This window comes from Hippoglossus hippoglossus, chromosome 15 (genome assembly GCF_009819705.1).
Source record: "Hippoglossus hippoglossus isolate fHipHip1 chromosome 15, fHipHip1.pri, whole genome shotgun sequence".
Classification (NCBI taxonomy): domain Eukaryota; kingdom Metazoa; phylum Chordata; class Actinopteri; order Pleuronectiformes; family Pleuronectidae; genus Hippoglossus; species Hippoglossus hippoglossus.
Window position 1 is genome coordinate 3,662,325 of NC_047165.1, and position 22,880 is coordinate 3,685,204.

General features: G+C 43.4%; 1 protein-coding gene across 1 annotated transcript in view; it reads right to left on the reverse strand.

Annotated features, from left to right (window-relative positions):
* Positions 1–22,880, reverse strand: part of LOC117775156 (pro-neuregulin-3, membrane-bound isoform) — a 296,027-nt gene that overhangs the window by 48,002 nt on the left and 225,145 nt on the right. Inside the window, exon 3 of the mRNA XM_034608063.1 lies at positions 5,651–5,724. Within this exon, the coding sequence (XP_034463954.1) occupies positions 5,651–5,724 (74 nt within the window). The remainder of the gene's footprint in view (positions 1–5,650; positions 5,725–22,880) is intronic.

Here is a 22,880-nt window from a genome sequence, read left to right on the forward strand (position 1 = left end):
AGGGATGTCAGGATGGAGACGTGCAGGAAGCAGAACAGCCCAAACCTCTCCACACTGACACACACACAGAATGGGAAGAAATATAAGGAAGGACATTCTGTCAATTTGGCTCTGTTGCCTTTTCTAACCGAATGTGTGTGAATTACAAAACCCCAGAGGTTAAATGAAAGGTCAAGCGTTATTTAAGCCGTATGAGACAAATTGAGATTTGTGAAATACAAATAAAATGTGATTGATTGATTGATATTTCAAATACATTGACAGTTATGACAAATCAACACTCAGCTCCCATGTGGAAGATTTCAAAATGTCTTCTCTGACGCCTACTTGTTAAACTCAGTCCTCATACATCTTCACAAACCAACATCTCCACATTGAATAGATTGAACCAGTGTTGACGTTCACTCTCTTTACAAACAGTAAATACTGTATCTGTGCTTGTGGCTTTTTATTGACTTTCTCTCTGCACTTTGCTCGTCCAGTTTGCATCTAGTTCCCGATCACCCACGTAAAGTGTTTGAGGCTGTTGTCTCATGATGGATGCCAAACACTCACAGATGTGTGTGTGATAACTATTGATTTTAAATTAAGTAAAGGTCACAGTCAGCCAGCGAGCGTGACCTTTGGAGCTCAAGGACATTTCATTCACACTGTACATGTACATGAAAGCCAACTAAACAAGGGTTTTCTCTGAGTTTCGATTGAGATACACAAGTGTTCTGAATGAACAACATCGATCACATGCTCAGTGGAGCGTTGGTGAAACCATCCAAGGTGCCTGCGTTGCCCCTGACTCAACAGTTGGCCCGTGATAAAAGCACGAAGCTTAAAGCAATCCCACATTTTATGCTTCCTTTGTACCTTATGGCCTGAAACACGCAGTACAACATGAGATACAGGCCCGGAGACTCGGGGAAATTGCACTTGCATGATTACTGCGACGTTCTCATCGGCGGTACACACAAACCTGCCGAGCATGAAATCAAATCTCATAAAGATAGTGCAAATTCAATTTGTCTTCAGATTTAAATCTGTAAATCTCTCCCTCTCCGTGTCTATGGGCTGTGATGTGATGCATGGGATGTAGATTATTCAGATATTGAGAATATCCTCAATCTGCCCGACGGCGTCGATTCAGAAAGGTGGAATATGTCTTTTTAAAAAGGGGCTGAGACAATGATTGCAGGAGATGATGAAAGGAACAGATTGCGGTTCGGGCGAAGGAGAGAAGGATCCACGTTCTAGTCTATGTTAGCGCCTGGATTCCATATCATCTACTACAACTTCTTCTTCAGAGTCGATGTGCCGATCATCAGCTCCCAGTTTGAACAACAGAAGACGTCTCGACAGGCGAACCCCTTGGAACTGGGTTTCTTCTGGACTGACGCAGTGTAGCTGTGATAACAAGAACAAGCTTCTGCTGCTCCCTGACGGTGGAGGAGGGAAACCTAAAGGAATCTTTGATCTGGAGACACATCACATCGAATTGTCAGGTGACAAACTCTGTGTGGGGCCTTGTCAGCAGTTTGAGGCCTAAATCAGTGAGTCATGAGGAACCCCCCCGCTGTGATGTGCTGTTGTGGAGGATCTGTTTGACACATCAGAGTTTTAATATCTTCATCCTGTAGTTTAGAATCTGGTTCTGAGCGACATCACAGTGCTTTTAAAACCTCTGAGAGCCAGAACGTGGTTTCAAATCTCCAAGTTTTAGCTTTGGTATATTTATTAAGTTAAGACCAAAGGTGGCAGGAGTGGCCTTTTGCTTTTTATTTTATTTTATTTTATTTGATACACAAAATAAAATGTTTGGCATCTCTCTCTACATTGTGATGCTGAAACAATTCATCTCCTAATCAAAAAACAATTACTCTAAATTGGTCTCAAATGAATTTTCATTAAAAAATGAAACCATTAACCTTCAATTTCCCCCTCTTCACCTCCCAGTGTTTTAATACTTCTTTATTAAAACTTTATTACACTATTATTCCACATTATTCTGTACGAGGCATGTGCATATGTAGAGCTTTTTAAAACAAGTGAGACATGATATAAGAAACGGTGTAAAAGCACTTGTAGAAAACTGGAATTCAAACGTTTGAATTTGACTGTTAAATGCTTTATGGGTAACACTGTCTGGCATTTATTCATGTGTTGCATTTGGTATTCAGCTTGGAGCTTATGTTCAATATTGTTTTGCAGTTTCCGAAGCCAGTATGTTATTCCAGCCTTGTTGTGAATATTTTAAATTATAGCATGTGGTGTTGGGTGTTTTGTTGAGGGGACAAACATCTCCCTCTCTGCCTGGCCTTGTATCTCACTGTCATTCTGTTTGTTCAGCCACTGGAGTCATGACACTGCCCTCGTCCTGCGAGACCCTGAGACGATTCGATAGCACCGAGTCAGAAGATGCCTCCCCCCCGCAAATCCTTTCTCCCCTTCTGCAGAGGCAGCGGTGTGCCAGAGGTCCTTGGCAGCGTTTGTCTGCCCTGCTGGTGAACCTCTTCTACCCATACACTCATCTGAGGCCCGTGCCACTTAGGGGACGAGCTGGACGGAGAGCAGTGGACTACAGGGAGGGAGGATGAGGGACTGACGCTTAGACAAGATGCCCGTTCAGGAAAGTATGGCACGGACGAGGTTAGCGAGGGACAGATGAGGGGGCAGGGGGGTCCGTCTGAGGGGGAAGGTTTTGGAAGAGGGAGCAGGCAATCAACACGAGCAGGAGACACAAAGGTAACCCGGGGAAATGAGGGTTTGATGATCTGCGAGCAAAGGATGTGATGCTGAGATTATCTGAGGGGTGAGGAAAGAAGAGGGGAGGCCACACTCTTCTTTTCCAGCTTTTCACTTACCCACTTTTTTTTTTTTTGAAGCAGGAAATAGTTGAATAAAATGGAGAAAAGAAAGGACAAAAAAAAAAGTTGGTGTTACTGGAAAATAAATCCACAAGTTTTACGACATTGTGTTTTCTAATAGAGAACAGAGAACGGGGACTTGTCAGGAATAAAGGAGGCAGCTGAGAGCGGGACTGGAGCCAGCGAGAATAAAGACCTGAAAGTGCGCCAATCGATTCCCACTATTAGAGAATGAATTGAGGATAGAGATTTGGCAGCGAGTTGGAGAAAGTTGCGAAGAATAGATGCGTGAAATCAGAAATGAATCAGGGAGAGTTGTGTGAGGTAAAGCCGATACAAACAGAAAGGTGTCGGGGACCGGAGGTTCGACCGGGACGCCGTGAAAACACAGCGCTTTCTTTTTCTTTGCCCCCCCCGTCAGTAATGATTTAACTCCAAGACAATTTATATGGAAATTTACCTGAATACATCCTGTCCAATAATCCACTAATAATCAGGGTTTTAAGCGAGGAAACCAAAACCGAGGTTATGGTTTAGATTCGCTTCCTGGTTTGGCAGAGAACAACTTTGTTTGTGGATGTCGAAGTTCAATTCCTTTCACCCCTGCAGTCGTGTGGAATATTGTCGAGTCTACAGAACAGATGCCGGAGCTTGTTTTTATGAGACAAACAGAGAGTCGGGGCATGCAGCTACTTTCTGTATAGCTTCCAAACATAAATACATAAACAACCTCCTGCCTCCGAACCTTAACTCTGAAACGCTGCAGTTGGAAACGGCTCAGAATTGCACCTGAAAAACACATTACACACAAAACACAAACACTTTATTTCACGGCTGAGTTGATTTGCAGCATATTTCCTGAGTTTAGAAAGTCGGGTTTGAATTGAAATACTCTTGTCGACTTCCAGAGAATCATTTCATTCAAATCCAAGTGAATATTTATTGATTATTATAGTAATCTTCCACATCCTATATGTGGCTGCCGTCCTGTAAATAAAGTTAGATAAGCAAATAAGTTTTATATTTCCTTTTGTAAATATTGTACGAGACTTATTACTTTCACTCTTCTTAAACTATATTTTAGTCTCAGCCTTTGTGACGTTTGCAAAAAGAACATTTGAATAATGTCCAAAATAAAATCTGTCTTCCGGACCCTCCCACAAATACTTACATTGAACCTATGAGAACATATTTTCTAAAAGCTTCTTCACAGCAACACAATCAACAACTGCTTCCATCTGACAGATGACAAATTGTTTTAATGACGAGGACGTAACGGTTCTTAGCCACCAATACGTTCAGGTCAGTCGGTTTGTTGTGGAAACAAAGCGCGGGGTGTCACTCGAACGAGCACCAATGTTGTTCCAACAAGGACAATTACCCTAATACTCGCTCGGAATTAAAAACCTAATTAAAGAGACTTAATTAATTATGTGGAAAGTAAAGGATATTAAGAAAAGAGCAAGCCATGTTGCCATTTGCCACATTTAATCTACATGTGTCATCTATGGGCCATTCTCCCTTTGCAATCAAGTAGAGAATTTCATATTCACGAGGGGGAATTCTAATTTTATAATATGATTTTCGGGGACAGGACAAATAGGAAGTTAAAAAAAACCCAAAGGCACATCACCGTCCCTTCACGGTAAATGGTGCTGTTACTGCACGCCGCTTGTTAGCAGGAAAGTCACAGATAAGCTGTTGTACTGCCACAGTGTCAGTGCCCCAGTGACAAGGTTGCATTATTTGGAATGAGATGAGGGGAACGTGGGAATTAATATGGCGGAGATAGCGATGGCTAAGGACAGGAGTCGGGGCAATTTGTGTTCTTCCCTCAGGTATGTGACATTGAGAGGGCTGCGGCTTTGGCAGATTAAAAAAAGAAAGGGGAAAAGTGACATTAGTCTGAAGTAGGAGAGGATGTTTGAGAAAGAAGTGAAGAGAAAGGAAAATGAGAAAAGTAATACGAGGACCAAAAATGAGCTTATGTAAAGAAAGAGTAGAGCGGAAGATAGAAAATCCATGAAACCCATACGGTGCTTAAAATGTTAGAAAACTCAGCTGAATAGTGTTTGTCAGAAATGTAATTGTAAAGGTTCAAACACGCTGACGTATATTTAACTTCCGTGTATTTATTCCTGCGATTTGTCGAGGAATACTTTACTGTTTTTACACTTTAGTAGCTGGTAAAAAATTAAAAACCAGCATTTCTCTTCTGCTTCAAAACCCACGAACACAAAATCCACTGGACACTGTGTAGCCGCATACAGGGAGTTCAGTCAGGGACATCAACAGGGGCGTTGCAACAGGAAAGGCAAAGCACGCAATTGACTCAGGGGCCTGAGCTGAAAGGGGGCCCCCCCACGAGAACAACTAATGACCAACACTTTTGAGGAATCCCCCTAACTAGGCCCAATGCTAGTAGCTTTCCCAAATGTGTGTAACCCTCTAAGGGCATCGTCGAACATACGCGTTTGCAAAGCGAACATCGCAGGTCAAACAGTGGAAAGTGGAACTCCATGAGAAGCCACGCTGCAGATGTGCTGCGCCACTGGAAGTAAACGTATCATACAGCAGAGCTGGGGAATTGGTAGTGAGAACACGTAGAGTAAATGTCACTGCAAGTTTCTGAACATCTGATTTCCCCCTGCAGATCAGAACCTTATTCAAATGGTGGGAAGAAATATGACCCCCTCTGTTTCCCTGATATTTAATTCCATATGCTTGTTGTTGCGGTCTAATGGTGGCTGTGGGAACACTGACTACAGTGACTACACTTCAGTGCAGAGACTTACTTGGGTCGGACAGGATGGAGTCCGTCTTGGGCAGAAACTGGTCACAGCGGATTCCCTGGTAGCCTTCCCGACACCTGGTGAAAAACACAAGAACAACAAGAGGAAAATAAATGATCTGTCAGGGAGTCAGGTAGGTGTGCCAGAAAACAAATGCCACTACAACTGATGTAAATGCAAGAGCTGCACATAAACCGCCTCCTCGTGTTATGAGACAAATATGGCTCAGTCCTCGTGGAGGCGAGCTGAATAGACAAAAAGTGCACAGCAAGGCGCGCTGACAGACAGAAATTAATAGTGAGGAAATCTTTGGGGCCTGAAACCAGCACTTTTCTGAAAGAAGAGCACGAAGAAGGCTGCAGCAGAAAAGACAAACCCGAATGAACAGAAACCCTATAACCTTCCTGTGTCTGCTGAGTTTCCTTGGTCATACAGGAAGTCTGCTCAGATCTCATCACACAGACGCCATATTCACGTGGAACGACTTTCAAGTAGGCTGAAGGCAACGGGAGGATTTTTGTACGGGAGCAAATTGTGTTTCTCCTCAGTTGAAAGATCACGGTACCGTCGACGGGCTTGTCTGCAGTTGTTTGCAGAGATATTGTTTGTGTGCATCCTTCTCCCTCTGCTCTGAAGCCTTAAACACGTTGATGCAACATATGCATGCGTCACCATTTAGGAACTGCTGCGACGTCTGTTCCCCAGAGTCGGATGAGATGCATCGTGACTCACATTGGGAATGTAACGCAGATGGGAAAAAAAGCATGTAGGCTAAGTTCTTGTTTCTAGTTTCCAAGGCAAAAGCGGGGATTTTAAATAAAAACAAGTGGTTTTCAAATGGTTTCTATTTCACACAAAAGTCGGGACGGTAGCGATTTCGTTGCTTCTCCTCACGTGTCGCGATCTTTGTTGATGTCGATCGCTCGCAGCTCCAGAAGTGGCCGAGTCAAACACTAAAGAGCAAAGTGCTCTACGATCTTTAGAGTGAGTTTCTGTGATGTGCACTTTACTGGAATCCTTCAGTCACATGCATTGTACCTTAGCAAGTGTGTGTCCTGGTGAGGTAAAGCCACTGTGCTTCATGCAGTCACATTCTTCTCTTGTGAAAATGTGAAAACCCATAATATGTTAAAACTGAGAGTGCTTTCACCCCCCCTCCACAGGTCTCTATTGAAAACAGGATCCAATGAAATAAAATAAACTTCTGTGAAAATGCGGGTTTTCTTCTAAACCCCGTCGAGAGCGATCGATTAGCTGGAGAAACGTCCCGTGGTTTCAGGATACTCCTTAAACTTTCAAGAAAAATAAAACTGTTGAATTTTGATTGGCACATTAGTGAGAGTGGCAATGATCATTAAGCAGCTAATGAAATCTGAAATGTGCTTCAGTTACTCTTCAGAAAGGTCCAAGGGAATGGCTGCGCTTTTTTCTCAGATGTGTTTTTAATTAGCCGCAGCCCAATAAATATACTCTTAGCAACATATGGAAGTGATACTGTGTCCTACAGTACGCACAGTATCATGGAGGCTAAATTACCAGTATGCAGTGTAAAGCCTAATTGGACGCCTCGGTTTGTTTGGATGTCAATCCCTGCCTCCGGCCGTTTGTGTCCCGCTCGCTGTTCTGTTTCTCGTTTTTTCCCTCCTGAGGAAAATGCAAAGTCTCAAACTTGCAAGTAAAAATACCAAGTTTTGCAACTGTAAGTAACCGGTAACAAATCCGACAAATCTACCCAATCGATCATTTGGTCACTTTCTCAACCATCCTGCTCCGCTAAGACTCAATTTTCTCATCCATCCGACCTGCATCCCAATTCCTCCCCTGTTTACCCCTGTGGGCTTCTTCCTCTGACACTCCTGGAATTAAACTGTATCCTCACTGACAAGCTGACAGCAGAGTAAATATACATACAGCCGTGCCAGTGGCCCCCTGGTTTCTGGAAACCCCAGACTGAGACAGAACATCCGTGTCTGTCCGGACCAGAGCTGTGCGTGGAGATCAAGCTTAAAAATGAAGGTGGTGCCACATATCAAAGATTCTGCTCCGTGCAGATTGATAATGGCAAAGCTCTTTCTGTCTTTCATCTGCAGTGAGGGATTTCAATTATTAAAGCAGCTTCAGTAGGTGGGGACGGATGCTCTCAGCGGTGATCTCAGGTCACCGGTGTGTGTTTGAAGAGCATCTTCATCGTGTGGAGAGAGAAGAGGCGAAATAAAGAGACGTCGATGCAGAGTCCAAACAACCAAGAGTAAGAAACCAAACTCTGCTCAGGAGGTTTTTGTTTTCACCCCATGTTGTTTGTTTCTGAGTAAGTTTTGCAAAAACTAGAGAGTGAATATCCATGAATCTTGGTGGAAGGTTGTTATGTGGGTCAGGGAGGAACCCATCGGATTTTAATCAAGTGTTGCGTCAAAGAAGAGAAGGCACAGGTGAAATTGTTAAGATTAATACAAGTGAGTTATTCCCCGGCTGCTTGTATTGTGACTTTGGCTTAATTGTAAACTTTAATGGAATCAAACCAACATCAACGCATCATTAAAGCTGTTTGATGTCATGAATTTGACTCCTCGCTCGTGTTGTTTGTTTCCAGAACCACAAATGTTTTCATGTTACTCTGACACCCAGCGTGAAACATGACTCGTCCTCTAATGGAGACAATGAACACAGCTGTAGGATACATTTTGCATTCGGCCTGAAACTGAACTGCAACAAAAAAATAAAAACCCATTTCTTTGTTAGACGTCAGAATTATTGCTTCTCCTCCGAGTTTGTTGCTCTCAGGTTTTATGCAACCCATATTTGGCGATGTGTGGGAGCGGGAGAACAAAACAAACACAAACACAGTCACCTTATGTTAAAGTCACAATTTGAAGTGGAAGTATTTTAGTTTAGTCGGATGAAGGTTAGATTCCCTGCGTCCTCGAGAGGCTTCTCTGGGGTCCGGGTGATGTAGTCAGAGTGTGTTGGTGACGCTCTGTGCTGACGACCCTGCAGATTGGAGGTTCATGGTTTCCTGTGCACATTCACATCGTAACCGAGGCTCGAGGGAACGCACTTTTCTCCGTGACGCACGTGACCTGAAGTGACTAAACTTTGACAAGAAGCAACCTTTGTCACACCGAGCGGAGGTGAGGAAGATAATTAAAAAGAATGGAGGATTAACACAGTGCCAGTGTCTGTGAGCCGTGCTCATTAAGAGCCGCTGTGGCAGTGAGAAGAAGCACACAGCAGTGATTCAATTAAACCAGCGTGGCAAAAAGAAAAACTTGGAGGCAAAAGGGACCACAACCGAACAGACAATTGCGTAGATGCCGCCGCCGTGTTGTGTGGCCCCACAGCTCCACTAAGACGGCTGTAATTTCCTTCATTATGTCTCTGTGCCGTATACCCGACCATAGATGAAGAGCTTCCTCGGGCTTGAAGGAGCGAATCTACGACTGGAGGAGACAGAGTTGGAGGGTGCTGCAGAGCTGCATGCTTTCTAATTAGCACCGGAGTCATTAATAGAAAGAAAACCGGATTAGACTGCACGTGCTTGCATGTGTGTGTGTGTGTGTGTGTGTATCTCTCACAAAGCACCGCGGAGCAGGGTGTACGTACATATATAAACATGCCCCCTGGAGGATGATGAGTTACTGCACGGGGAGGTGTGAAGCTACAAGCCTCGGTGCACAAAGACACAACAGCACGCGCCGGAGAAGAGCTCGTCACATTCGGGCAGTTCGGGAACTTCTCCCTGTGGTTTAAACTTAATATTTCAGCTGAAGTTCATGAAAAATACAAGAGGGTCTTCGGAAGGATTAGAAACGAAACTTGAGCCAAAAATGAGCCGTCATCTTCTCAACGACTGGATCGCTTTTGTTTGATTCAGCTTTACCCGGTTTTTAAAGTGAAACTTCACATCTCATCATGCAAACCACAGTCGCTGTAATCCTAATACCAGAGCTCGGGGCTGCACAAAAGACTAATACATTACATCTAGATTGTGTGTTTCTGGGAAGAGACGAAGGAAAAGCGAAGTAAATGCTAGTACATACATGCAAATACTAAGAAACAGGCACCAAAAGGAACCAATACGGAGAGTTTCTATTGCCCTTTGCTTTTAATCTGTATTTATGTGGTGCTTTATGGTAAATTCAGCTATTCACGGATATATGGAAATCACACATCACACTGCCGGCACAGTCTTCAAGGGCAATTTGGGGTTCAGTGTTTTTCAAAGGAATCAAGGAGCTCGGGATCAAACTACCGACCTTCAGGTTAGTGGGCGACTCGCTCTAAATCCCTCGACTGTCCGTTTGTCAGCAGGTTTACTCCAAAACTACTAAACCAATTTCCATGAAAAGAGTGTTGGGGCGTGACCCTCAGGAAGAATCCATTACATCCTGGAGCGGATCCAGGAATTCTCTGTCACTTTCTTTAACGATGGCGAGATAGGGCGTCGGCCTTGGCAGAGCAACGCACTCTCCACGCTCCTGGTTTATCTAACGTGGCCTCGCTCTCCTTCTCCGGACACTTAGCATTCACACGTCGAAGCGGCTCCAGTTGGCGTTGCACGAGTTTGTTCGGATCGGCCTGAGCTTATCATCAGACTTGTATTTCATTCTACTTCTCATCTTTGTCACATGTTCTGCTTCTGTTGATTATCTAACCTGCTCTGAAGTGTCTCACCTGCGTCCCACGTCTTTTTAGTGTCTGTGCTCCAGTCGTCTACGTCTGTTCACGTCCTTGGTTTCCCTTGTCCTCTATTTTCACTCAGAAGGTTTCGCCTCCTGCTCTATTTTGTGCAGCGCGTCTAGTTTAGTGTTTCTGTTCTTCTCCCCGGTGACCCCCTCCTGTCTCTGCTTGGCTCTTTGTTCATTTGGAGTTTGTGAACTTTTCCTTCCTTCTTGAGACTTTAAGCCTCTTTATTGTCCTGTATGGTCTCATCTGGAGTCTTTGTCTCAGCTCCTGTAAACCTCCACCTCAACGAGCCCTACGGCGCCTCAGGGATTGATCCTGCAAGTGCAGAATTTAGAAAGGTTTCTAGATTACATGTTGCAATCTCTGAGTTATATGCACTTCACAAGTCGGGTTATCTGTCAGGCTAAAACTTATTTCTCCTTAATGCTGAAACAATGATCTGCACAATATCTTTGTCTTGCCTGAAGAGGACAAAATCATAAGGAGAAGAAAAGAAACAAGAAACCTCGAGTCATGCTGACGTCAATCATCATGTGGGTCATAACAGAACTTCGTCGTGTTGTGCAGTGTGCTGTCATTTACAGGATCCGTCCAATCCACAGAGACCGGAACCTGGCAAATGAAGATGCATTTCTTCCCTGCAAACCCGATTGTTACACGGCTCCACAAACAGAAAACATTCATCATGTCCAGCGATTCCTCCCTTTGATAGTAAAGATGTGTTAAAAATAAAATAATGAGGCAAACATCACAGGAGATATCAGAGATCTAAGCCACTGTTTCGCTCTCCTTGGCAGGGCGGCCATTTCCCCCAATTTAATACAGCGCAGCCACACAGCAGCGTGAGGCTCGACGGTCTATTAAAAGAAAATATGCCACAGTGCATTGGTCAGACTGTGACAGCTTGGTTCAACGATCTTCACATTGCAAGCCATTTCCTCTGCATGGAGTTCATTTCGGAGCAAAATGGCCGATAAACCTGCAGTAAATAGGGCCACAAATAACAAGGAATGGCCGAAGGGGAGTGTTGTTTTAGTCCCAGTTGGAGTGAGACCTCACTACGATCTGCTCTGTGAGGATCTCAGAAGGGGAATTAGCATGGCTCATGCATTCCAATCTTCATTTGGTAGATTCTTGTATTTAAAAAAGCCTTAATTTTGTTTGTTTAATGTTAGTTTACTAACGACTACACTTGTCCTGAGCAGTAATGAAATGAGGTTTTGGATGATTCACAGGTTTTCACATCAACAGTAAGACAATGAGTCAATTCATCAGCGAGATAAAGCTCATTACTCAGTTTTCTTGATTCAATAAGGAACAATCATCGCTTCATTTACAAAGAGGCTGAACAAATTCCTCAGCAAGTTTTGGATTTGTTATAAGGACAAACAAAACCACGGCGCCGCACAGGGGCAGGTGTAACAGACATTCTCCCATTGTCTTGCTTGTAATTTGGTTTTAAGCCAAGATCATGAAGATTTAACAACTGTTTGTTACTGTGGAAACTCGATGAAGCCGAAATCGTTTGATGTATCAAATCCTAATGTAATCCCGTATGTCTGCTCGGCTTTAACAGCAACTCGCTGCTCAGAGGTTTGTTTAATCAGACCTGCAGACGACCAAATACAATCGACGGCGCAGACTTCAAAGCAGCGCTGGGATGATTACTTCTCCCACTTTAACGACATTAAATATCTGTCGCTCGTGTGCATTTTCCATTCCTCCCTTTCTTAATGGGACAGAAAACCAAGATTCGCTGTGTTTCAGGGGAAGACTTTTCTCTCGTGTTGTCCTGATCGGGTGATTGAAATGGATCTGGGGTGCCGTGTCTCAGCCTGACTGAGTGCATCACATGTGTCATTGTACGTGTATGAACACTGTTTGTATTCCATATTTCTCTTGGAAGATCTCATGAACTTGCACGTCCATGTGTGTGCTTTTGGGTGATAAGAACTCAAACATCAGTTCCAGTACAACTCTATCAACATTCAGACATGCGAGGGGTGTATTTTCTTGCCTTGAGAGATAAGTTAGTAAACAAGTGAAGAAAGAGTTTGAGTTTTACATGCACCAAGCGTCCCTGGACAGACACGAACCGAGGAAGCTGCTTTTATGTCTGCAGCATTAACCCCCGGGCCAGGGCGACCTGACAGGAAGAGTTTATTGGTGCAGCAGATGGAAGTGACACAACAGCAGATTACTCCTACTTGTTGCATGTAGCCAGTCAGTTCAGATGTCCTGGAGGTTGTGAGTATCTGCTGGATTTAAGTTTTAGCTAAAGTTCACCTTTGCAAAACCGGTTCTGACAGTAAATCTCCTGATGTCTTCACTGTTCTTGTGCATACGAAACCACAATGCACCACCAGTGAAAGTCTATATTTGAGGATTCTCAATGCATTTACAGTTCCGTGTCACGATCTTTGGATTAGACACGTTGGAAAATAAGAGTAAACAAGGACTGAGGAAATAAATATAATTTGAGTTTTCAGGAAACAGTGAAGCCAGAAAATTGAAACAAGACTAAAAGACATATTAGACCAATCTCTCAGTCTGTCTCTCTCAGACAGGAGGAAAATATTTGCTGCTAATGGTGCTTTTGTGTTGTGGTCTAATTGTGGTCTAATCCAATTCCTGCAAATGGCCTCTGTGGGGTTATAATTACTAAAGTAGCTTTTGACTAGGCCTGAAAATTGAAAGAAGAAGAAGAAGAAGAACATGTTCGGAACAGAAATTTTAAAGTTGGTCGATCAGAATCTCGGGGAACGGTGAAGCTCCCCGGGCTCCGTTAAAAAGTGAAGACATTTGAAATTAAATATAAAACAAAAGTTAAAACAGCCTGTCTTAAAGTTTGATGATTATTCTGAAGGTTTTCTCAACTTTTAGATCGAATTCAGGAGCAAGTCAGTGAGAAATCAAACCATTTAAAATGTCCTTCCATCAATGGTTCTCCTCAGTCGTCTCTGGATGTTTATAGTCAAGTGCAGTGGTTTCTCTGGGCTCCTCGTTTTTAAATAAAACATGCCTCCTACTGAATGTTGCATTAACGCCATGGTGTCTGAACCAGTGCCCTTTCCACCATCTCACCGTGAGACCTGTGGAACCTCACCATCTCTCAACCCTTTCAACAGAGGCATGGAAGTTACTCAATAATTTACAGCTCCCTCTGGTCGCTGATCCCAAAATTAAAACACAAACACAACACTTTCTCCGGCGTATCGTTTATTTCAGTCTCTATTCTAACTACTCATCTTTTTTACCTCAGCTCCGGTTCCTGTCCTCTTTTCTTCCAACCTCTTGTTTACCTATTTTCTGCTGTGTGTCAACTAAAAGGTAGAACTGGGACAGAGGGAAACTATTTCTGGAGGCCAGAGAAATGTGTCTTTCAACCAAATTACTTTCATATACGTCTGACAGCCAGAAAGAAAGGGAAACTGGATTTGTCCGAGCAATCTCTCACGGGACTGGAGCAAAAAAAGTGCTACATTAGCTCATCCGGTTCCTCGCAGGCAGATGCTGGCACCACACACACACACAGACACACACACATACACACACACACACACACACACACACACACACACACACACACACACACACACAAATACACGAGACATATGAGAGACGACAAACAAGACGAGACTTGTGTCCTCAGCAGAAAACGACAGTGTCGGCCATTTGTTCAAATAACGACGGACCAGAGAATTGAATGTCGTCACTGTTGGAGGTTTGGTGAACTAAAAAAGTAGTTTGGAACAACCGCGGTCTTGGCTGAGATCAAATCTCGACATCCAGGACAAGAAAAACTATTTAATAAACGTAATATCGATAAAATGAAGATAACAACCTAAAACCAAACATACTGTGCATAGGTCAAAGTGTGTATATGCATTCTAATGGCATATTTATGAATTTCCAGAAAGAGACACTTAGAGGTTGAAGTGACACTTTAAGACTCAAATAATTTCGAGCGTGTCCTCCACGAGAACCAAAATATTTCCATAACCCGTCATTCCATAGTTTTATCTTTCAGTGACTCAGCAGAAATGAGACAACAGTAAACAACACATAACAATAGAGTCTGCATCCAAGACCGGCAGTAGAATATGGTTGAACTCCTCACCGTGCACACAGCTTATTACAACATTAAGAGTCACCTGCAGTGAGTCGCTGTTATTCTGCAGAAGTCTATCATGTCACACTCTATAAATACCCCCCCCCCCCCCCCCCACCCCCCCCCCCCCCTGTCTAATGCAGTGATCTTGATAGAGGCTGGAAATACCATTAACGCCAAGATAACACTTAATATCTAAACTCTTATCTCTTCCTCATTCTCTCCGTGTCTCTCTCCCCGTCTTTGGCTTCCTCACCTTATGAATATTAACACTTTATCACTTAGACCACTTATCTCTGTGCTTAATAATTCGCTCCCCTAAGTCATTTTGATAAGATGGTTTGTTCACCCTGTCGACAGTGGGACTCAGGGAATATCTCCTCATTGCATCTGAATGAATACTGAGGTACTTAGAACGATTAAATTAGCTGTTATCTCTGCCAGTGACAAGCAGAAACTTCAACAAAAAAAAAAAGACCTGTATAATATGCATGAACACACGTAAGACTAAACATCCGAGGAAGTCTTTTGTTAACTTTATTCTCAAGGACCAGAATTGAAAAAGATCACGTCGAAGAGTGACTCTTCCACAAGTGGACTTTATGAAGCTAGTTTTTAAAAAAATCACTGAGAATATTTATATAATCAAACGTTTTATTGCAACAAATGGAAATGTGCTTGGGCTTGGCGCTGATCGCTGCACTTGTAAAATGCTTCGGATTGAACCGCCAACCTTCTGGTAGGTGGACGACCGACTCTACCTTCATGAGTCACAGCTGCCGATATTTACAGGATATGTCAGACATATACTGTAGATATAGTGAATACAGCACTTTGTATATCCTGTTAAAGGCATTCAGTTGACTTGACGCTTAAATTAGTAGCCGACCGAAGCCTGTAATTTGTTCACTGCAGCTCAAAAACCTGAACCTTAGTGACATTACAGACTTATGGTGAATGTTTCCTGAGTGAACACCTCTCTACTCACTCTTTGCCACTTATCTACTTAATGGCACCTTAATGCTATACAGTCTACACTTCTATCTGAGTCATTATGTGCTTTCAATGTTGTTGCAGCAGCTTGGAGAAAAAACACCTTTTTCATCTTTGCAGAAAACAGAAAACTGGATTTTCCCCCAGTTTGGCATGAAAGCGTTGATTGGCCCACACGTTGCCCCGACCTCGAGCCCGTGTGGCACCTCTGGGATGAAGCTGAACACAGTTTACAAGCCAGACGTTATTGCCAAAGATCAGAGTTTGACCTCACACGACGCCATTTGTTGCTGAAAGGAGGAAAATCTCCGCAGCTTTTGTAAAATCCTGAAACCTGAAGAGCAGATTAAAGTCCAGTTTCACATGCAGGTGTCATGTGTTGTGTATACGATTTGAATTGTAGAGAACAAGTCGTGCTACACGTGACCGCACCTCATTACCGCACAAAGAAATTCAGGATGTTTACCACTTTCCTATGAATTCTAATTTGCCCTATCCGCTGTTATAATTTGTAATAATGATTGTTTCCACACTTGGTTTTACTTGTTATCTGCCTGAGAGGCTGCTGTGCCCTTTGGCAGCTGAAACAATAAGAACCGTGGACTTGGTTTAAATGAGGTACCGCGGGGGTGGCAGCTTTATCGCACCCTCATTTCCCAAAATGTACCAATAAGACTAAATGCCAGAGGAGGATTTACACAGGAGAGCGCGGAGACGAGTTCAGGAACAAGGAACCTCATGAAAGCTTTGACCTTTGGACAAAATAAAGCAGGAGGATAGTCTGTCGGGGTAATCAGATAATTAAACTCATCCCCTCTTGGCTTCTGTTTTCAGATGATTCTAAGTCCCTTCGGAGATCTGTCCTCGCTGTGAAAGTGTCCCTTTGCACGCTGCTGATCCCGTTAGAGGGCACGGCTAAGAAGGGTGATACTTCAAAAAAAAGACATTTAAGTTATAACCTTCCGGAAACTGGCAGCCACTTCATCTCCCAAATGTTGATGCCGGGATCTAAATTCTTATGCATGTAAAAATGTAATTTCACTGCTGGAACAATATGCCATCGGCCATAGGAAACATCAGCGACGTGACTGAGAGCCGCCGCAAAGACGGTTGATAGACGATTAGAAATAAATCCAGCAGAACATCTGACGTGTGTGTGTGTGTGTGTGTGTATGAATGTGTTTGATTCTATTCAGTGAACAAACAGAACAAACTGATAAGAGTAAATCTAATGTTTGGGAACGCTGTTGTTTCAAACGGAGATAATACAGGATTTCCATCCAACCAATTCTTACAAAGTTAAAACTGAAATGACCCTCGATGCGAAAAACAACATAAAGACAAAGAGAAAGAAAAATTACATCCATGTGTTTCATTGTCGTTCAACTACATCACAAAGCCAGAAGTTTGAAAATAACGCACGAGCCATGAAGAGCAGCAACAAGCAACAGGACCCATTTTGTCATTATTTCTGACCCTGAGCACTTGAGCACATGACCGGCCCGATTCAAAACTTCATGACTGGGAAGAAGCTGCTAAAATGGAGCCCTTGAAAGCAGCATCACACACACACATGCTGCAAGCCAATTATTCTTTAGAGAGAGAGAGAGAGAGAGAGAGAGAGAGAGAGAGAGAGAGAGAGAGAGAGAAAGAGAGAGAGAGAGAGTCCATGTGGAACTAAGGGAAAATGGTGAAGCAAATGCCGGCAACACAAAACAGACGTTGTGATGTTTTAAAGTAAAACAATGGTTCCTGTCAGAAACAAAAAATAATGCAAGTTAAGGTATAAATGAGGTAAAACTGCTGTTAAATGGTAAAACATAAAAAACTATTAAATGTTATTTCTATAACTCATGAGTGTGTTTTTAGAAATGGAACCTTGCCTTAGTCGAGCACCACAAAGGCTTTTGTGATGCGTATGATCAATAATAAAAACATCTGATACATTTCATCCATATATTGAACCTAGCACATCCAGATCCTTTACCACCGGGTCATGTGGAGGAGATTCAGCTTAATCAGAACACAGCCTGAGGCTACAGGAGGGGATTAATTTACAGGGCATCACCAGAGGATTATTACCCCACAGCGATGATTAAGGAGTTTGACGCACACTCCTAAACTAAACTTCAGAGATACAAGTAGAAAATCATGATAAAAACAATTATTATCCAAGCGAATGTCCTTCCGGTTTCTGAGCTCTCACAAGTGACAGGTTATTTTAGACTCAACACCAGAATACAAAACATTTATCGAAAGACTAAAAGCTGTGTTTTATAGTTAGATGCAGAGCGACCGCTAACGAGGGTGACGCCAGTTTGAAGAATTAGGATCATACCAAGCTGAGGAGGACGTGTTCTGGCAGGTGGGGATTCAGATGGTCACCAAAGGGAAGCTGGCAGGTGTGTACTCGCTGGAGCCTAAAGCGGTGACCTTTAGTGTTCTCTGATGTTGGCCTCCACGTGAACTCTCAAACAAAGCAGGATTTCTTTCATGGACACACAGCGTGTTTGATAAAGGTGTTAAATTTATCCCAGGCCAGCAGGAAGAAGATAATAAAAAAGGTATTTAACAAAGAGCCTGTCAGACGGTGCGTAGGGACTGAAATGAAGCATGATGGTGCTGTTGTGCTGCAGAGAACTGAGGTGGAAAAATTAAAGCTCAAACTCACTGACATCAAGCGCACTATCAACCAATCAGTGTCAAGAATAGGTAGACGCATCAATGTGGGTGAACGTATGTCGGACAGACTAATTAAGTGCGCTCCCTAAATTATAATAAGAAACAAAAACTAACCAGATCAAATGAAACAATGGAACAAACACATGAAGACTCTCAGGTGTGAAAACATCCTTATTTTTCCAAGTGCTAGATGTTATTCTTTGAAATTGGACGCTCAGAAATAATAGCTTCTGCACATATTGAACCCAAAACAGCCGACGGAAACATTCTGGACAATGTCAAGTCTCCCTCCTTGGTCAGATAAATGAATAAATAAAAATGTCAGCCGCTGAGATTAGTGGAAAATTTACACCGGACATTAGATGCTCACAGAACTGCTTTAAAACGCGCAGTAAATCACAAAGGCAGCTATAAGGTGTTTCCCATCCTGTCATATTAATGGTGCTGAAGAGGGAATAACTGAAATCCAGGCTCTGCACAAAAGCTCTTGTGTCAAGAAGCTGGGAGACTCTTGAGCACATGACATGAGAAGTGGAATTACAGTACTTTAATCAGGACTAATTGTGTCCTTCAGATGGCGTCTGAGATACAGGCAGATTTCTAATTACCCAAATGCTAATGTGGTGACTAATGCCAGCTGTAGCCTTAATTGGAAAAAGAACAAGAAAAGGGATGAAGAGAGGAAGGAAAACACGAGGTCAGTTCAAATCTAATGAAGCCGGTCTTATCCTCCGTGTAAAGAGAAGCGATCGACCTCCAGCTCCTGAAGGAAACAACGACAGGGGGTAAAACGAAAGAGACGACAAGTTTGCTAAACGGGCGAAACTCCCTTTAGCTACATCGCGATTCTAATAATCCTGAGCAACAATACATTAAACTGCACAAAGGACGGCAGACAATAAAGAGAACAGCGAGTGGAAGAAACTAGCTGCAACAACAAAAGCCAAAGTGAACCTGGCAGTAATTTGTTGTCAACAGCATTCTTTGGAGAAGGGAGGAGGAAAAAGAAAAACGAGGGGAGAGGAGCTTTGTTGCGAGGACAAGAAAGAAGCGAGAGGAAATAATTACTACATTACAGGAAAAGCCCTTTACACAAGACTTCCGCTGAGCCGCAGGACTCGTAACAACTTATGTGACCCAGAAAGACCTGAGGAACACGGCTGGCCCGGAGATTCATCATTCTGAGGGAAGAGCGCAGAAATGAGAGCGAGGCTGCGACTGCCGCCACCGATTCTGTTCGCTTCCACCTCGTCCTTGTACGATCTAATTGTGTCCAAGTCACTCGCTTGTTCGGTCCCGCTGTTAGCTAAGAGCTTTTTTCTGTTATTACACAAACTTACGATGGAGAGGTCACAGTTTGGGGAAGTTAACCGAGAGAAATCTGGTACAAAACTAGTGAATTGTGTGTTAATGATGTTTTGTAAAAAGTCCAGTTATGGGAGATGGGTTTCTCGTGTGATTAAAGGCAAACAGGTTTTTACATTCATTCTGTATAAGGTTATTTACAGTTATTAAATATTCAATGTTAATTCTCTACTTCGTTAATTCTCTGTGGTTTTGCTGCTTGATAAGAAATTGAATGTGACGTCAATTTTTACTTGAACTGGACAAAAGCATCAGGTTGGAGCATTGTTTTATATTTAATTATACATTAAATACATCTTAAATCTTTTAAGAATATATTCTACATCATTATTTTCTACTTCCAGCAGCTCATTAACTCAGTAACTGTCAGAAGATTTCGCAGGAACATCCCCAGGAGCCAGATGTTCCTCCAGCACTGTAATGCAATATTTAATTGTGGCTCTGGATCACCCCCTGGTGGCTGCCTGCAGCATTGGTCATATAACCCTGCCTCCTCCATGTTAGCAGATGGGACATGGACCAAACTAACATGGTTTTTGTATGTTTGAATGTGGATTTCTCCAGTAAGTTTGGTTATAATTTGTTATTTGATGCGATATGAACAGATATGTCATGATTGACAGCTGAGACTGACTCGTGATTGGTCAAATATGTTTATTGATGGCAGCACTTTTATTACTATTATCCTCGTTATCTACAAGTAAAATTATTTGTGACATGATTATAATTAGTACTTTACTTTATTCTAAGTGTGAAGACATATTTTCCCCCACAGAGGTTGGACTTGTCTTCTCTCTGCTCTCAAAAGTGCAGCTCAGTGTATCATGTCTATTTGACAAGGCCGTGTTTTACAGCGGAGAGGAGAGAGGAGAGAGGGGAGAGGAGAGAGGAGAGGAGAGGAGAGAGGAGAGAGGAGAGAGGAGAGGGGAGAGGAGAGGGGAGAGGGGAGAGAGGAGAGAGGAGAGAGGAGAGGAGAGAGGAGAGGGGAGAGGGGAGAGGGGAGAGAGGAGAGAGGAGAGAGGAGAGGGGAGAGGGGAGAGAGGAGAGGGGATGAGGCGAAGGCAGATAAAGGGAGACAGAACGTGATATGAACTCACAACAGTGCGTCGCCTCCTGTAGTTGTAGACGTGAGCGTGCGTGCGCATGCGTGTGTGTGAGAGAGCAGGGGTGGCAGCTGTAATATTAATTAGGCAGGTGAGATGAGTGGACCGCCGCAACATTACACCAGCAATTAGAGTCTACAGTCTATTTGGCGAGCGAGCCCGAGGCGCTGGGAGACAACGGGATGTGAAACTGAGCGAGAGGGAGAGATGAGGTACAAAGGAGAAGATGGAGGAAAACAGGTGGAAGGAGAGTTGTAAAGGGAGAGAGGATGTTATGCAGTTGCAAGTCATGAAAAGGATTTATCACTAATCCCTCCAGTGATCGTCAGCGTCCGTGATCTCCACCACCACGCCACTCAATCACAGAACAACGCGATATGAAGTCGTCTTGCAGCGAGATGATGGATGACTTAGACTCTTACGGAAAACAGCAGATGCCTTTGGATGCGGCGCACATTCGCCACAGCGCCGTGAGCCATTATTCTTTCTCTCCCCTCTGATGTGCACAAACACATTGAATGAAAGACTCTCATATACAGTAAGAATTATCTGATACTTCGGCTGCAGCAAAGAAAGAAGAAGAGCGAGAGTTCTGCAGAAAGTAGGGCAGCTCCCCACAAACTGCATGATAAATGTGGGCCCAGTATGAAACTTAATGTAACACGCACCAGACTATACGGCATGAAATGTTAAAGCATTGCCACATTATTATTTTTTTATACGCACGTGCTGATGACGTTTACTTTTTGGGGGTCGTCAAACTCTCGTCACACGGGTCCCCGGGCACAGGCCGATTGTTTGACCACGTTGGAACATGCACGGCGAGCAGGAACAAGGAGGAAGACGAGCAGCATGCAGAGGAGGAACACAGTGACAGAGAGAGATGTATCCAGACAACAGAGACGGATGAAGAAGAGCGTATCTCCCTTTTCCCTTCATGGCCCAGGTGAGAGAGATAACAAGACGGACGAGCGAGCTGGTCTAGTGAGAATAAAAGGCCACAGGAAGACAACCTGGATCCCATCGCCGCCATCGACAGCTTCCATACAGGATGGAGGATTTCTTACGCAGCTCCGATGTGAATCTGAGGAGTTGCGACATACGACATTCACACGCCATCTTGATAGTTGTCTTCATCCCCTCCTCTGATGACTAAACTACCAGAGGAGACAGGAACCTGGACCTGCAGGATGCTGATGTTAAACCTTGTGATTCTACCTCACACACGACTTTTTGCACATTTGGATTTATGCATTTACTCTTTAAATTAACTCTACACTTTTATGTACATTATTATTAATAGAGTACATTTTTCATGTATTTACTTACTGCCTCGTTTCTACTGCTTGTTGTGCAATTGGAACAAAACCATTTTCCTGCAGAGATCATCGCCAATTAACTACATCATATATGTACTTTCTTGTGGAAATTAAACTCATAAACAGATTGAATGATGAATGGATTCTGTGAAGCCACCTGACACATGGACTTTGTCAGGTCTAATCCCTTTCTTTGGAGTTTGAACTCTTCTTTCAGTGTGGAATCATTTAAAAAAGGAGCAGAATCTCGGCAGCAGTGGACATTCCAGTGGGAAAACTATTGGTGGACACGGAATGAGCTTTTTGCCGAGCAGTCAGACACATTTCAGTCACTCTGAAATGTGTTGCTGGGGCCTGAACAAGCTCCGGGCCCTGGGGGTATCAGTGGTTTAGATGAACAGCTTTGCTCTGTGCTGGTCAGGCGGTACAGTGCCGGGCTGAGAGGTGTGTGTGTGTGTGGGGGGGGGAGCTGGCCGTGATGACTTTGGCTCTGTCACACCAAGGTCTCCGGTCTAACTCTACTATAATGAGCCTGTCAGCACAGTGTGAGCCATAGGAGATAGGCTGGCCCCTATCAACCTACTTTCACAGCTCCACAGTCAGGGATGAGTAGCTCTGTGTGAGTGTGTTTATGAGTGGACGAGTTATCTGTCGTCACATTCTTCCTTCTATTAGCATCTGCAGCAAATCTCTTGTTGTCTGTAGTGGGTTTTTTTTATCTTTGCAAAGTAACATTCACTCGACTTTTATCGGGATCAACACTCAGCGTGCAAACACTCGTAGCTACCAGAGATCTTGGCAGAGATCGTACGGTGAAGGAAAGTGACCTGCACACTCCTGCTGTTAGTAGTTTTGTGTCAGCTTAAGTTGTTGTGACAGGATTTAACACAAAAGCAACAAAACCTTGTGGCATTTGCCAATTCAACAGTTTTCTTAAGTTAAACAGGAAGCGATTTTCTCAATAACCAAAGAGAATC